At 49.4% G+C, this 14650-nt stretch overlaps 6 protein-coding genes across 6 annotated transcripts; 3 read left to right on the top strand and 3 right to left on the bottom strand.

The window, feature by feature from the left end:
- On the top strand, positions 1-858 carry K444DRAFT_607279 (uncharacterized protein). Its single transcript, XM_024879143.1, has 2 exons — positions 1-466; positions 517-858. Exons 1-2 carry the CDS (start codon positions 170-172, stop codon positions 775-777), a joined length of 558 nt encoding a protein of 185 aa, XP_024742776.1. The 5' UTR covers positions 1-169; the 3' UTR covers positions 778-858.
- K444DRAFT_552236 (uncharacterized protein) lies at positions 540-2151 on the bottom strand. The gene is made up of 2 exons (XM_024876577.1): positions 1166-2151; positions 540-1112 (listed from the first exon to the last, which is right to left on the bottom strand). Exons 1-2 carry the CDS (start codon positions 1882-1884, stop codon positions 989-991), a joined length of 843 nt encoding a protein of 280 aa, XP_024742775.1. The 5' UTR covers positions 1885-2151; the 3' UTR covers positions 540-988.
- A 296-nt stretch (positions 2152-2447) lies between these two features.
- Positions 2448-6293, top strand: K444DRAFT_580416 (NUC173-domain-containing protein; the record flags this gene model as incomplete). The annotated part of the gene is made up of 2 exons (XM_024877703.1): positions 2448-2544; positions 2601-6293. Exons 1-2 carry the CDS (start codon positions 2485-2487, stop codon positions 6291-6293), a joined length of 3753 nt encoding a protein of 1250 aa, XP_024742774.1. The 5' UTR covers positions 2448-2484.
- A 49-nt stretch (positions 6294-6342) lies between these two features.
- Positions 6343-7976, bottom strand: K444DRAFT_155139 (retinol dehydrogenase 12). Its single transcript, XM_024870632.1, has 3 exons — positions 7532-7976; positions 7223-7482; positions 6343-7119 (listed from the first exon to the last, which is right to left on the bottom strand). The coding sequence occupies exons 1-3, from the start codon at positions 7741-7743 to the stop codon at positions 6392-6394; spliced, it is 1200 nt and encodes a 399-aa protein (XP_024742773.1). The 5' UTR covers positions 7744-7976; the 3' UTR covers positions 6343-6391.
- A 233-nt stretch (positions 7977-8209) lies between these two features.
- K444DRAFT_517519 (putative xanthine dehydrogenase) lies at positions 8210-12379 on the bottom strand (the record flags this gene model as incomplete). Its single annotated transcript, XM_024873780.1, has 2 exons — positions 8210-9938; positions 9987-12379. 2 exons carry the CDS (start codon positions 12377-12379, stop codon positions 8210-8212), a joined length of 4122 nt encoding a protein of 1373 aa, XP_024742772.1.
- Positions 12380-13568: 1189 nt separating this feature from the next.
- K444DRAFT_639898 (uncharacterized protein) lies at positions 13569-14534 on the top strand (the record flags this gene model as incomplete). The annotated part of the gene is made up of 3 exons (XM_024884431.1): positions 13569-13707; positions 13756-13931; positions 13983-14534. The coding sequence occupies 3 exons, from the start codon at positions 13569-13571 to the stop codon at positions 14532-14534; spliced, it is 867 nt and encodes a 288-aa protein (XP_024742771.1).
- Between the last annotated feature and the right edge of the window lie 116 nt (positions 14535-14650).

The following is a 14650-nucleotide window of genomic DNA, read 5'->3' as shown; positions in this document are numbered from 1 at the left end:
TCGACACCGAATTTACTCCTCTTTAGTTGAGTGCCTTGGGTGGTAGTGGGCATTCTTGTACTTTCTTCTACACAACGACATCTGGTCAAGTCAGGAAAGAACAAAGCAAGCCCATCGTCATTGCTGAACATTCACAATTGAAACCACCAACGTACACACAACTATCACGATGCCACCAACAGAAGCAACCCTTCTCTCGGCATTTCTTCTCCCACCTGCTCCTCTCCCGGCAATTATAACCCTAAAATCGTTCACCCAGCTCTTCCCCAAATCACAACAATCCTCCCCACAAGTCAAAGCCCTTTACCGAGATCTCCAGAATCAGCGGGCACGAATCACAGATGCCGTGGCCAAGAATATCATTGCCGAAGTGAAGAGGGGAAATATGCAAAGACGGGCAGTTGTGAGGGCTAGGAGGGAAGCTGAGAAGGAGGAGCAGGATGATGAAGTGGCTGTTGAGACTGCTGTAAGCCAAGCGGGATTCATGCTAAAAGATGTGATGCTGATAGGAAATAGTTATTCGGGCAGAGTGCTAATCTACCGATTTCAAACCCACATACGCTGACCTCAATATTACCTGAATTGGAGAGCGCAGTTGAGGATGTGGAGGACGAGATCAGGAGGCTGGATGAAGAAGCGGGCACCTTGCTGGAAGAGATGCGGAACACGGTTGGAGGACTTAGCGATCTTCGGTATGGGCGATTAGCAAATGGACAGCTTCGAGGACAAGTCCTGGAGGGTTTAGAAAGACTAGAGAAGTCTTGTGAGAAGAAATGACGCATGGGAAGGGTCATGGGTGGGGGTTTTAGGCGTTTTGATACCCAATGGAATTATGATTGATCACTATATAATTTTCTGAGCCCACACACAGCCTGCCATGAAACCATGCCATGAAGAGTCCCGTAATCCACCCTATTGCCCTAACCATTTTGTGAAAGTTCCTTCCTGCACAGCCTTCTCTATCTCATCCTCGATTTACTATGGAGAGTTAGTATAAATAGGATACGCCATCACCCGGCGGGGCGCCTCTTACGCGAGCGGGTGCTGCTCCTCCAGCTGGTGCTGCACCAGCTGCTGGTCTCGCTGGTTGAGTGCCCATGGCTCTATTGCTCCTAAACTAGCTGTCAGCAAATAATTTCGACCAAGAGCCTAATTCGGGGCTTACATGATGCTTCTGCTAAGGAACGAAATACCAATCATAAACATCCAGCTAGGAATGATGGCAAAAGCCCAGAAGAAATATCCAAGGGGAACGGCAAGACCATTCTTAGCAAAGAAGCCATCGAATGGGTGGAACAAGCCCTCATAAGGAGTCTGCTCCTTCCATGCTTTCGAAGCGTGGAGATCTGTGAATGTCTTGACAGTGGTCGTAGTAGTGTTTAAACCTTTGCTGCGAACATCGACTTTGGCAGGAGGAGGGAGAACCTCAAAGATCTGAAGAGTTGGTGCTCCGGTGCTCCAGGCGTTACAGAGTACTGGCTGGGCTTCGCAGTTGAGGTATCCCAGATGCGGAGCGGCAGGATTGTGGGACCACAAGAGAGCAGTCTCATTGAATGCCTTTTCGATTTGTCCACACTGGCCGAAACAGGTCTTGTTGCCTCCAGTAACTAGAATCCACCACTCCTCAGGCTTTGTGCTTGCAGACTTAACGCTTGATCGAATTGTTTGCTCCCAGTCATTAAGGGTCAAAATTTTGAGAGTCCTGCCACCGGCCTTGGCTGCGGGCTCTTGGGGACTGTGAGGCTTGTTTGGGTTTGGAATGTATGAGGCGATCTTCCCAAGCCAGTATTCCGCCTGGGCTTTGGCTTGGTCCAGAGGAGAAGCTTCTTGAGTGGCAGCCGCAAGCAGCGGGAGCGCCAGAAGAGTCGCGGTAGAGAAGCGCATGGTTGTTGATTTCTGTTTTGTTGGTTGGAATTGGAGAGTGAGATGTGGAGGGAGTAGAAAGGCGCGATAAGGCTAAGCGCAGCGGAATGCGCACCGCGGGCAATAACAGACAAAAGTCAAGGAGAGACGAAGCAATTCAGAAATTTGGCAAAGATTACAGTCAAGTAATATTGTGCAACGACAGAGGATGAGGCCAGATGTTGACGGTTCGCAGTCGAAGGCAACAGAAAGTCAGGGTGCTCTGTTGCTGCTGGTTCTCCCGCCAGCCAGCGCCTCTCCACACCAGACAAGATGAGCAAGCCCAGGCCGAGAGTTTGACCCTGGCAAGAAGCACAGGCCAGCTCGCAGTACTTTCCATCCCACGTGCGTACTGTTCAGAATGGCTCGTCTCATTGGCAAACCTGACGAGCAGATCCGGAGCTAATCCCAAACGCAACAAGCCCTCCGGGCACGTTTTCCAGATATTGGGCCGAGCCTTGTCGCTACGGCGGACTTTGCGCAAGTGGTCGCTTGCTATCGATTATCGCGAAACTTTTTTTGCGAGAGACATTTTCGACAAAACTCGCAGCAAGGCGCAAAGGGCCCATCTACTCGTTCAAGATGTCTCTCCAAGAGAAGCTCGACAAGATCCGATCGCCGAAGCTGCAGAACCAGCATCAGGTAGTATTAACCATCTCCAAGCCATTCTGAATAGAGTGTACTAACCAAGACATTAGACACACATTGTACTGTCCGCGGTGGAGGATACACTGCGGGACCAGAAAACAGAACCCTCACCAACTGGATATTTCGCAGCACTTCTTGCCTTACTTCGACAAGCTGTCTCGGCAGCAGGCGTCAATAAAGATTTAGCAACTTCGGTTGTCTACCTCCTCGATGTCGTTACTCCATATGCCCCGCAGCCTCTCCTCCGCTCGAAGTTCTCACAAATCCTCACAAATATTGCCCCGGCCTTGACTTTCCCCGAAGCAGACGCTCCCTTGCTCAGACCTTCGATAGGATGCCTCGAGTCATTATTGGTTGCTCAAGATTCAGCGGCATGGGAACTTTCACAAACACAAATCGGCCCCCGAAGAGCTATGGCTGGTCTCCTAAATCTGGCAGTTGATCACAGGCCGAAGATCAGGAAGCGGGCACAAGAAGCTATTACCAATGTCTTGAAGAACCCACCACCGAGTCCAGCTGTTGATCACCCTGCTGCAGATATGTGTGCTGAGACCGCTTTGAAGAGTTTGAGTGAACTTGCTGCGCGATCAACCCAAGCAAAGAAACAAAGGAAAAGCGAGACAACCGAGCACGAACCGGCATTGATACACGCATTACAGTTGGTCAAAACAGTCGCGGCTGCTTCGGGAGGCTGGCCTAGCAAGAAGATCGAAGAATTGTGCGAAGTGCTTCTCAATATCTCAAAATCTAGCAACGAATATATGACTATGGCTGCATTCGAGGTTTTCGAGATCATTTTCGAGGGTATGGCGAATGACGAATCCTCCTCAAAACTGCCGAGGCTGTTGGAGGTAATCTCAGAGCTACGACCATCTCAGAATGACTCCCAACTCCTCCCACCCTGGATTGCTGTGCTCTCGAGAGGTTATGACGTCTCTGCGCAAATCGAACCCGAAGAGACTTTCCAAAAGCTCCCGGAGTTGTTCAATTTGATTTCAGCCTTCCTGGCATCTTTATCACACAACATTCGAGTTTCTGCCTCGGAATGTTTGATCTCGTTTATGGCAAATTGCGTCCCGGATTCTGTTCTCTTGGAGCCGTCAATATACGACGAGAAAATCCTGCGGAGGCTTGCAAAAGTGGCAGTGGATCTTTTGAGTATCAAATACCAGGCTGCTTGGATGGAAACATTCAATGTCATGGGAGCCATGTTCGACGGCCTTCGATGGCAAGCAGATCCCATATTAGCTGATGTTGTGAAAACTATTGGCGAGCTTCGTGGCAACGAATCCTTTAGTGGCAAGAAAGAGGCAGATGAGATCATTGGGAAAGCTGTTCGAGCCATGGGGCCAGAGAGCGTTCTCAAGATCCTACCCCTCAATCTTGCAAAACCAAAGCCAGGACAGCCTGGACGAGCCTGGATGCTACCTATTCTGCGCGACTATGTTAACAACACGAATCTGCAACATTTTAAGACTGAGTTCGTTCCGCTCAGCGAACTGATGTTCCAAAGAGTCATCGACCATGGTGAAGCTGAAAAGACCATGGAGATCAAGATTTTCGAGACTCTAGTTCAGCAAATATGGGCGCTCCTCCCCGGATATTGTGATCTACCATTGGATCTGGTCGAGTCGTTTGACGAAGAATTTGCAGAATTGGTTTCAAATCTACTGTACAAGCAAGTCAACTTGCGATCTGACGTCTGCAGAGCTCTTCAGACATTAGTGGAGTCGAACCAAGCGATTGTTGACATTGAAGGCGAGGACGATCTTGTTCTCCAACATCGCGTTTCAAAGGCTGCTGCTCAGAAGAACCTCGACTACTTGTCAGGATTCGCAAGTAATATGCTAGCTGTTCTGTTTAATGTCTACAGCCAGACCTTGCCTCAGTACAGAGGCTATATCCTATGCTGCATCAATGCCTATCTGAGCATTGCTCCTTCTAAGGAGATCATGGAGACTTTTGAGCGGGTCACAACGATGCTGCAGTCGTCACTCTCCGAGGCAGGGACGCAAACGCAGGCAGAAAAACAGAAGCAAAAGCAGCAGAGCGCAACAGATAAGATGCCACCTATGAGCCATACTCTCATGGACCTTGTCATTACCATCTCCATCTATCTACCGAGAGAAAGTTTCAGCACTCTATTCAATATCGCGTCTTTAATTATCATCAAAGATGACGATCCACAACTGCAGAAGAAAGCATACAAGCTCATCCCCCGACTAGCCGAATCTCCAGTTGGCAAGCTTGCCTTGGAAGAACGAAGTGCCGAGCTTCAACAGTTACTTCTCGGCAGTGCAGAGAAAGTATCAGCTCCAGCGAAGAGAGATCGACTTGCCGCAATATCGACACTCATTCCATTCCTACCGAATGACTCCCTCCATTTTATCCCTGCAATTCTCTCCGAGGTTGTCATCTCTTGCAAGGAAGTCAATGAGCGTGCCCGAACAGCTGCTTTTGACCTTCTTGTTCTTATGGGTGAGAAGATTGCAGCAGCTCCTGGTGTGTTGATCGAGAACAACAAAGTAGCACACATGCCAAAGGATACCCCAGCAGTCGAAGGAACCCTCGAAGAATACTTCACCATGGTCAGCGCTGGTTTGGCGGGCAACTCGCCACATATGCAATCAGCTTGTATCACAGCACTGACTAGGATTCTCTACCAGTTCCGGGCTGCTCTTAAACCAGAAACCGTCTCCGAACTTGTTGAAACCCTAGATCTTTTCCTCACCTCCAACAACCGCGAAATCGTCCGAAGTGTATTGGGGTTTGTGAAAGTCTGTGTCATCAGTCTACCTGAGGATCTCATGCTCCCCCGACTCAAGACTTTAATACCAAATTTAATGGTATGGAGTCACGAGCACAAAGCACATTTCAAGGCGAAAGTCAAGCACATCCTCGAACGGATGATTCGCCGATTTGGAGCTTCTACTATAAACCAATACAGTCCCGAAGAAGACCGCAAGCTCATCGCCAATATTCGGAAGACGAAAGAGCGAAATAAAAGACATAAGGATGCCGCCAAAGCAGCAGGTGCCGAAGGTAGCGATGAAGAAGGCGAAACTGGCCAGAGGAAAGGCCGCTTCGAGAGCGAATACGATGAAGCTATCTACGGCAGTGATGATGGCTCAGATGGATCGGATGTCTCAGACAACGAAGTCCTCGGCAAGAGCAAGAAAGGGGCAAAGAAAGGCGGAAAGACATATATCGTGGAAGACGAAGACGAACCTCTTGATCTGCTGGATCGTAGAGCGCTGGCGAATATCTCATCAACGAAACCGCTCAAGCGACGCGCACCTGGCAAAACGAAAGCAAGGTTTGATCTGGATGGCAAATTGTTACTTGATGGTGATAGCGATGATGGTGCGATGGTTCTTGATACCCCGGCTGATGACAAAGGAGATGATGAAGGTGGCGTGGGCGCATATGTGAAAGCTATCAAGGGGAGAGATGCAGTTCAGAGAGGCAGAGGTGGAAGACTGAAGTTCTCGAACAAGAGGAGTAAAGATGAAGACGATGAGATGGACGTCGATGAGGATGATCTGAAGGTTGTGAAAAAGCAGATCGGTGGCAATTCTCGGGACAACTCCAGGGGCCGAGGTGGCAGAGGCGGTCCGAGAGGAGGCAGAGGTGGGATTGCTAGTGGAAGGAGAGGATTGGGCGAAGAAAAACGGCATGGAAACGGTGGTCACAGAGGCCGTGGCGGAGTCATAAAATCACCTCGTGGGAAAGGCAGGAGATGAGTAAAAGGCTAGCATCAATGTCATGAATACTGTTGCTTCCCATGTTTCGTCCAAGTGCCCATTGTCCCCAAAATAACTAGTACTATAGAGTGCTTCATCTAGTAAAACTCCATCGGACACCCTTTCCCTATGCTCTCCTCATACATCTTCTCCTTAACCACCTTCCTCGTCAGCGCCATCAAACTCTCTGCCAGTTTCTCATCCTGAAACAACGCATTCCCCTTCTCCGGAATGGCAGGTGGACAGACATACTCGCCACTCCTCTCCGTTTTCGTGGCAGCGAAGACAGCACTTACGCAGCCCTGCCACTGATCTTTCTTAAATGGCTTCATTCCCACACTCATCGCATAACCGCCAAGTGGGTAGGGTTCGTGTATATCCTCCTGACTCATCTTCGTATCCACAAACCCAGGATGTACAGTATTCGCCAGGATCTTCGGCTCCTTCCCCTGCGTCAAATGCTTGTTCAAGAACTTCGCATACAGCATCTGTGCCAATTTCGCTCGGCCATACTGTCCATTAGGTCCAAGATCTGTGTTCAACTCCTCCAAACTCTCGAATTTGCAGTCAGAAGGCGTAGCTTGGTGAGCGTTCGATCCCAGCGTCACGATCCTGACGAAGTCCCCTTTCTCCGCAGTCTTCTTCATTAGGGGCATCAAATGACTTGCCAGGATCACATGCCCGAAATGGTTCACCGCCATGTGCCGATCGACTCCATACTCGGTGAGTTGGTAGGTCATAATTCCCCTCGCTGCGTTCAAGATCAAGATATCAAGTCTATCCGTCTTCTCAGCAACCTCCTCTGCTGTCTTCGCCACAGCCTTCCCTGCATAACGATAGAGTCAGCAATTCCCTTCACAGGAAACTCTAGGACATTGCCTCCGGAGAATTTTATGGGGCTGTCCAGAATAGAAATCTTTTCGACCTACAATTTCCAACATCACATTTGACCCACGTAACCTTCCTCGCTGCCTCCGGTCCCATCTCCTCGCTTATCGAATTCAACGCTCCATCGACGACTTCCTGGGAAAGCGAGAGGATGAACAGCTTGCTTATATTGTGCGAGAGCAGCGTGTGGGTGCAGCCATATCCTATACCCTCTGACCCTCCGGTCACGAGTGCCACTTTCCCACTTAAGTCAGGGACCTCGGAGAGGGAGAATTGATGTTCGGGTTTTGCGAGGGAGTGACTTGTTGGAATTAGTAAGAAATGAAGGAAGGAGAAAGGGGGGGAGGTACCTTGCCCCGCCGAAGTTCTCGGCGATGGTGGATCTGACTGTGTCGACGATTGCTGCCATTTTGGGTGGTTTAGTATGCAGACTCCTTGAACGTGATGGATTGATATTTTTGAAATTGAATGAAGAACTAACGGATATGATGAGTCTAGAGGAACATTGTCTGTGGAGAAATTTGAGCAGAGGTGCAGGACTGCTGAGTCTAAGTGTCATCATACTTCAAGCTGATGTAACTTCTTCAAACAAAAAGCTGCGAGTTTTGACAGGGGAAAGAAAAGGAGATTCGAAGGCTCCAAGCCCTGGGACTCTCATCTCTTAATTACCTTGTTAGGAATGGTGACTCCGACATCCTAGTTAGAGTGCATTTTGTTTTGACGTTGAAGATCCGTTACATTTGACAGGTGAAGTCATTGAGGTAGCGGATGGCACGTGCTGCACTACGCTTTAAGTGTTGGTCACTGTTCCCATCCGACCTAGCCCGATATGTTGATTGGATGGGGGAATAGAAAGCATCGAGTCTCTCTGTGTTGGCGGGTGGTTAAATGTCCCTTACTAGCTCGGGCATTAAATACAATTTTAACCCTGAACAGAGAGGAAGGGGAAGGAAGAGCAAATAATCGTAGTATCTCCTTACCAATAAATACAATGAAGCAAACCCAGCCGTTTCTCATGTCAATGTTATTCAACAAATCGCAATAAAAAAGCTCTTCTCCCCTTCCATAGGCTTGACAAAAGCCCTCTTCACAATAGGATCAACGCAACTCGTCCTAATCCTCTCGGGAGTCGCCGGACTCTCAAACCTCAGCAGCCCGTCATCTTTCGAGTTGACGCCAATTTCAGCCTCAACACCATATTGCTTCCTTGCTGCCTTCAAAGAATCGCGGATTGCGAAGAATACGGCACTGCCCATAAAGAGAGGCGGCTCTCCAACACCTCTGCTACGTTGGATCGTTTGGAGGTTCTCCCATTGGACGCCCTTGAGCATAGAGACGTTGAACTCTTGTGGGATGTCACGGAAGCCGGGAATCTTGTACGCGCCTGGTCCTCGAGTTGCGAGTTGGCCTTTCATAGGACCGCCGCGGAACCACAAGCTCTCTTCTGTGGTGAAGAGTCCCATTCCTTGAACAAAGGCACCCTCAATTTGGCCGTAATCGATTGAAGGGTTGATCGATCGTCCAATGTCCATTTTGATATCGGCTCGCAAGCAAGTCCAGTCTCCAGTCAGTGTATCGACTTCGACCTCGGCAGCCGAAACACCCTGCGTGAAATAGAAGAACATTTGGCCTTCGTTCGGCCCCCATGTGTATCCAATATCTGGAGTCTTGTAGAAGCCGTTTGCTGACAGATTCACACGATCGAAATAAGCAGCGCTGGCAAGCTTCTTCATCGGTGCGTCTTTGCCAAATTTCTCCCTGTAAGGGGCTAATCGAGAATTGATCTGCGCGCATGCGTTGAAGATGGCATAGCCGTTGAGATCTGACGATGCAGACGCAGCTGTAGAAGAAGTGTTTGCAACGGTATTAGTTGCAGTCTCGGAGATGTAAACGTCGGAGAGGGGAACACCCAAAGCTTCCGCAGCAATCATCGTCATCTTAGTATGTAAGCCCTGCCCCATCTCCGTACCACCATGAGCAACAAGAACGGATCCATCGTGGTAGATATGGACCAGCGCACCGGCTTGATTGAGGAAGAGGGCCGTGAAAGAGATACCGAACTTGGTGGGAATAAGAGCAAGACCTCGCTTCTTCCACTTGTGCGTGGCGTTGAACTTGGTGATAGCTTCTCGTCGCTCAGCGTATTTCGATTCATCCTGAACCTGCTTGTACATGATCGGCACGTGCCAGTCCTTGAGGCTCTGATTGAAATGCGTTTCCTCAAGAGGCTTGTAGAAATTAATCTCCCGCAACTTCTCGACTGGGATATCAAGACGATCTGCAATTTCTTCCATATAAGACTCTGCAATGAACATCCCTTGAGGGCCACCAAAGCCTCTAAAGGCGGTATTGGACATTGTGTTGGTCTTGCAAATTCTTCCTCGAACATGGACACTGGGGATGAGATAGCAGCCATCGCTGTGTGACAGTGACCTGTCAACAACGGCAGCACTCAGATCTTGAGACCAGCCGCCATTGCAGAAGACATCTGCATCGAGAGCTTGGAGCTTTCCATCCTTGTTGACTCCCACTTTCCAACGAGCAAGGAACGGATGTCTTTGACCAGACGTAACCATATCTTCATCTCGATTCAGCATGCAGCGGACTGGACGACCTGTTCTCTTTGCCGCAAGAGCTACGATACCCGTCAATTGGATTGAGCGAGTTTCTTTGCCACCAAATCCGCCACCTAGACGCTTAACTTTGGAGACAACTTTATTGGCAGCAACATCGCAGACTTGCGCAACGTACGCCTGACTGTTGAGCGTTAGCAATTGCAGCTCTCATAGCCCACACGATACTCACGTCTCAGTGGGGTTTTGGGTACTAGAATAGATCTCCATCTCTCCATCTTCAGGCTTGGGAACTGCAACACATGCATTGGTCTCCAGGTAGAAATGTTCCTGGCCGCCCATTCTAGCAACGCCAGTGAAAACATGATCCGAATTCTTGAATGCTTCCTCTGTGTCTCCTTTCTTGATATACCTATAGTGCTCAAAGTAACTCTCTTTCTCAATTGCTTCCTCGATGGTGAAGATTGCAGGCAGCTCTTCGTAGTCAACTTTTACTGCTCTTGCTCCAGCTGCAGCGTGTTGTGCACTGTCAGCCAAAATAATACCAATTGGCTGTCCGGCTGTGAAGACCTCGTTGACCGCAAAGAAGACTTCATCGCAAACAGGGGCTCCCCACCAATTTGCTTCTGGTGACGGCATATCTGTATGATCAACCCATTGAACAACTCCTGGAAGTTCCATTGCTGGCGAGTAGTCTACAGACAGAATCTGGGCACGTGCTTTGGTTGAAAGCACAAGGCAACCGAACAACTCGTTCTTTTGAACCGGGATATCATCAGTGTACTGAGCTTCACCACATGTCTGCTTTAACGCAGCCACATGGGGATTTGCCTTTCCAAGAATGTTTTGCTGGTAGGCGATTGTCGAATCGGTGTCTTCTTTTCCAGTGGATATCACTCTTTCGATCTCCGGAACAACCTCAGTATCAATGTCCACTTCCCTAACTTCAAGCTTAGAAAGAACTTCATGGTAGAAGCGGTAGAAGAATCCAAGGGCAAGAGACTTTCTGTACGTAGCCATGCCACCGGGTACACCGAATCTGAGATCAAAGCCTTGCTCTAAGGCATTCATAGCACCTTCCAGCGTAGCGGGATCGGTGAAACTCTTGCCTACGAGGTAGGCATTGGCGGTCTTGGCCGCAACGGTCGTTGGAGCCATACCCCCGTAAACAAGATCTACACTCTCTACAGTGTTGGACGTATTGAGGGACATTCTGAAGGCAGCGTTGACAATCGCAATGTCATCGTCTTTCCTCTTCGACTGTTTGTATGCCTGAAAGAACTCGCCTTTCTCGCTGGTGACCGGAATTCGGATACTAGCGATAATGGCATCTGGTGGAAGAGCTGTCATTCGATAGCCTTTGAAGAATTGAGACATCGGAATCTCTGTCTCCTTGTCCAGAGATTTGGCCACCAATATGGCATTTGACGCCACAAAGACTGGATTGAGATCTGAAATGGGAGAAGCGGTGGCTAGGTTACCAGCAGGAGTGCCAACATTTCTGATCTGGCGACCTGCGAAGTACCTGAGCTGCTTATAAACTGCAGCAAACACTTGGCCTCGAACTGGACCATAGTGCTCAACCGCCTTCAACGCAATCGACTCCAAATCGGTAAGAATGACGTTTCCGCCAATCTCTAGGTGATCTGCCTTGAATGAGAACTGTCGAAGTTCGGGGATATCGCCTACGAAGACCGAGGCAGTGTACTGCATGGCCTTGAATTTGATCTCAATTTGTGTCTCTGTGGATCCTCCGATGATTTTGGCCGAAGGGTAAACACTCTTTATTTCCAAGAGCTGTTCCATTGTGACTGGACGGTACCATCTCTTCCTCTTGTTCCCAAATGCCAATGGCTTGAATGAATACTTGGTAAGAGCAGGGGGAAAGATAAGTTCCGTGTCGGGGTTATATTCAATGAACCCAGGTGGGGTGAATCGTTTGATAGGTTGGTCGTCCTTGAATCCGTTGCCTTTGCAGCACCCCCCAGAACCGCCTCCATTTTCCATGCAACATCCACCGCCCCCATTGGCTTTAGCCTTGCCACATGACTTCTCTGCACTGAACGTTTGGGCAGCGTCGAGGATCGGCCGATAACCTGTACACCTGCAGAGATTGCCGTCAAATGCCTCTTCCACGGCATGTTCGGAAGGACTTGAGTCATTTCTGAGGAGAGCATAAAGGCTCATCACTATTCCAGGTGTGCAGAATCCACACTGGCTTCCATTGCTCTTTGCAATCCTCTCCTGGGTAGGATGTGGCTTCTTGACATTTCCAATTCCCTCGATTGTGATGACATGCTTTCCATCCACGCTGACCAACGGTGCCAGACATGCGTTGACGCTTGCATGATATATCTTCTTCGTTGTTGGATTGTATTGAGAAACCACTACTGTACAAGCTCCGCAGCCTCCTTCAGCGCAGCCAAGCTTCGTCCCAGTGAGGCCAATTCCTCGAAGGTATTCAAGGAGAGTTATCTCCGGATCGATATCGTCTAGCACAACGCGTGTGCCATTGAGGTAGAACCGTAGGGTATCATCGTAAGTGGTCGTGACAGAAGAGAGACTGTGTGTGGCACTGTTCGAGACGGCTGGCTGGGGTTCGGGTGAGATTGCAATGGGTGCCATGTTGATTTGTTGAACAAGGTTTGTATTCGAAGTCGGTTGCTCCGGAAGCTTCACTATCTAGTGAGCTAGAAGGGTTTCACAGGTGGCAGCGATAGTTCACCAGTCAACACAGTTCGAGGATTGTTAGCATTGAGGCGATCCATGAGAGATGGGGAAGAGGAAGAGAGAGTAGAAGAAGATATTTCTTCTTCAAGCACAAGACCCCACGACTTAATGTCACGGCCGGCCGCGTGTTATCTCAGCCAGTCCCAGGAGCTCTTTCCGATGGAGCTCTCCGATAGCCTCTTGCCGGCGGTGACGGCCAATGCACGTTAGATGCGGGGCTGGACGATCCCTGCAATGCAGCAGGGACAAATGCTGGGAGACTCCCGTTGCTGGAACCTCTTCAGCAGCGCAATTGCCTGTATCTTCGTCACATGTTGGGAGTCTCGAACTACAGTATGCAAGCTCTACCGACAAGAAAAGAGTCCCTGGGTCAGATCTGAAATCAGACTTTCATGAGATCCTGATTCAAGCTGCAACAGGGGATGGTTTTGCCACGGGACGTAGCCAGGACCAGCTTTCGGGCGACTCCGATGCCCAGACCCTGGCCAATCAAGTCGACTCTTTCAAGGTCCCCATAAAAACAAACGACGTCTTTCAATGCAAGAATCTATGGGGAAAGATCTTTTGATTTTCAATTCTGGGTGATGGACTGCTTGGGCCGCAATCGCAAATAGAAGTAGTGTCTCCTTCGACTTAGTGTCACTGTCTTATCAACCGCCAAGAGAAATGTCTGCTCCAATTGTGTTCTGTTCTCTCGTTCATTCCGCGCCACGTCCTCGAGCCAATCATGTGTCTCCTTTTCTATACTATCCCCCCCCTTGAATACTTACAGTGGGTCCTTTAGTAACGCCACCCTGAAACCTCGTTTATAACCCCCAACTAGGAAATATCAGGTGCTCTCCAGAATCGCTATTGGCTATACACCCTTGAGTTGGTCAGTGCAGGAGTGGTGTTATCCCAGGACCCACTGTAAGTATTCAAGGGGGGGGATAGTAACAGGCTGAAAGACCTTGGCATCAGCTCAACCCCCAGCCCCCAATGCAACACAGGCAGAGTTCTCTAACGTCGTCAACTTCTCATCTCAACGAATGGTATCTTCAACAGAGTACACACAAATCGCCGTTGTACAGCCAGTTCAAGCACAATGGCTCTGCAGCTAGGGGATGCAAAGCTCACTAAATTGGGGCTCATGATGCCTACCACCAATATCGACAGGCGGAACAGTGAGAGGGTAGTGCCCATGAAAGTGCTCTGCCTCGGACAAGGGAGAACTGGCACTGCTTGTATGCTTCATACTTCCCCTGACGATGAAGAATGCTGATAGTGAGCAGCATTGCGAACAGCGTTAATGCACCTCGGCATCAGAGATGTCTACCACATGGTGACGGTTGTTGATGAGAACCCCTCAGATGTTTCGATGTGGGTTGAAGCAATCGACGCAAAATACAAGGGAATCGGAAAGCCGTATGGAAAGGAGGAATTCGACAAGCTGCTCGGCCATTGCATGGTACACTGAACCCCTCCTACCGCTTCCTCAGGTGTGTACTAAACATCCTAGGCTGTGTCTGACTTTCCCTGCATTATGTTCAACGAGGAACTCGTTGCAGCCTATCCCGATGCCAAGATCCTCCTCACTGTCCGTGACGATGTGGAGTCTTGGTATAAGTCCGTGATGAATACACTTTGGACTGGCAACTTCATGTTCGGCCGTCCAACCACCATTCTCCAAACGATCGTACAAAGCGTCGTTCCCAGGCCCAGCCCTTGGCCAGTCTTGCAGCGACTTTACCGCCTCACGCCCTTAGGGAATTTCCCTGCGGAGGGACGAGATTGGTATAAATCATACAATGAGAACGTACGGAAGTTGGCAGAAGGAAAGCAGTTCTTGGAATACAATGTTAAGGAGGGATGGGGTCCGTTGTGCAAATTTCTGGAGGTTGAGGAGCCTGACATGCCGTTCCCGAGAGTCAATGATACCAAGGCGTGGCAGGACTACGTCAAGAAGACCAATATGCAATCTCTGCTTGAACTTTTGGGCAAAGCTGGGAAGGTTGTCATACCACTCGCTATGGGAAGTTTCGCCCTGTGGTACATGAGAACAAAACTATGACGTTCTGCACGGCGTTTCCCCTTTATGTATCACAGCGTTCACGAAGTGGAATCATCTCTGCAATCGAGAGGAGCTTTTTGAAATACGAAAGTTTTGAATTGGCCGCATTACCCAAT

Source organism: Hyaloscypha bicolor (assembly GCF_002865645.1).
Source record: "Hyaloscypha bicolor E unplaced genomic scaffold K444scaffold_15, whole genome shotgun sequence".
Lineage (NCBI taxonomy): Eukaryota > Fungi > Ascomycota > Leotiomycetes > Helotiales > Hyaloscyphaceae > Hyaloscypha > Hyaloscypha bicolor.
The sequence above is the reverse complement of the archived record's forward strand: the minus strand, read 5'-3'. Positions and strand labels throughout refer to the sequence as shown.

Excerpts from the sequence above, each read along its gene's own strand:
- K444DRAFT_607279 (XM_024879143.1), top strand. The coding sequence starts at position 170 with ATGCCACCAACAGAAGCAACCCTTCTCTCGGCATTTCTTCTCCCACCT. Across the intron at positions 467-516 it reads AAGTGGCTGTTGAGACTGCT|TTATTCGGGCAGAGTGCTAA; the intron begins GTAAGCCAAGCG and ends GATAGGAAATAG.
- K444DRAFT_552236 (XM_024876577.1), bottom strand. The coding sequence starts at position 1,884 with ATGCGCTTCTCTACCGCGACTCTTCTGGCGCTCCCGCTGCTTGCGGCT. Across the intron at positions 1,113-1,165 it reads TTCCTTAGCAGAAGCATCAT|GAGCAATAGAGCCATGGGCA; the intron begins GTAAGCCCCGAA and ends CAGCTAGTTTAG.
- K444DRAFT_155139 (XM_024870632.1), bottom strand. The coding sequence starts at position 7,743 with ATGATGACACTTAGACTCAGCAGTCCTGCACCTCTGCTCAAATTTCTC. Across the intron at positions 7,483-7,531 it reads GAGAACTTCGGCGGGGCAAG|TCACTCCCTCGCAAAACCCG; the intron begins GTACCTCCCCCC and ends AATTCCAACAAG. Across the intron at positions 7,120-7,222 it reads CAAATGTGATGTTGGAAATT|GGAAGGCTGTGGCGAAGACA; the intron begins GTAGGTCGAAAA and ends ATCGTTATGCAG.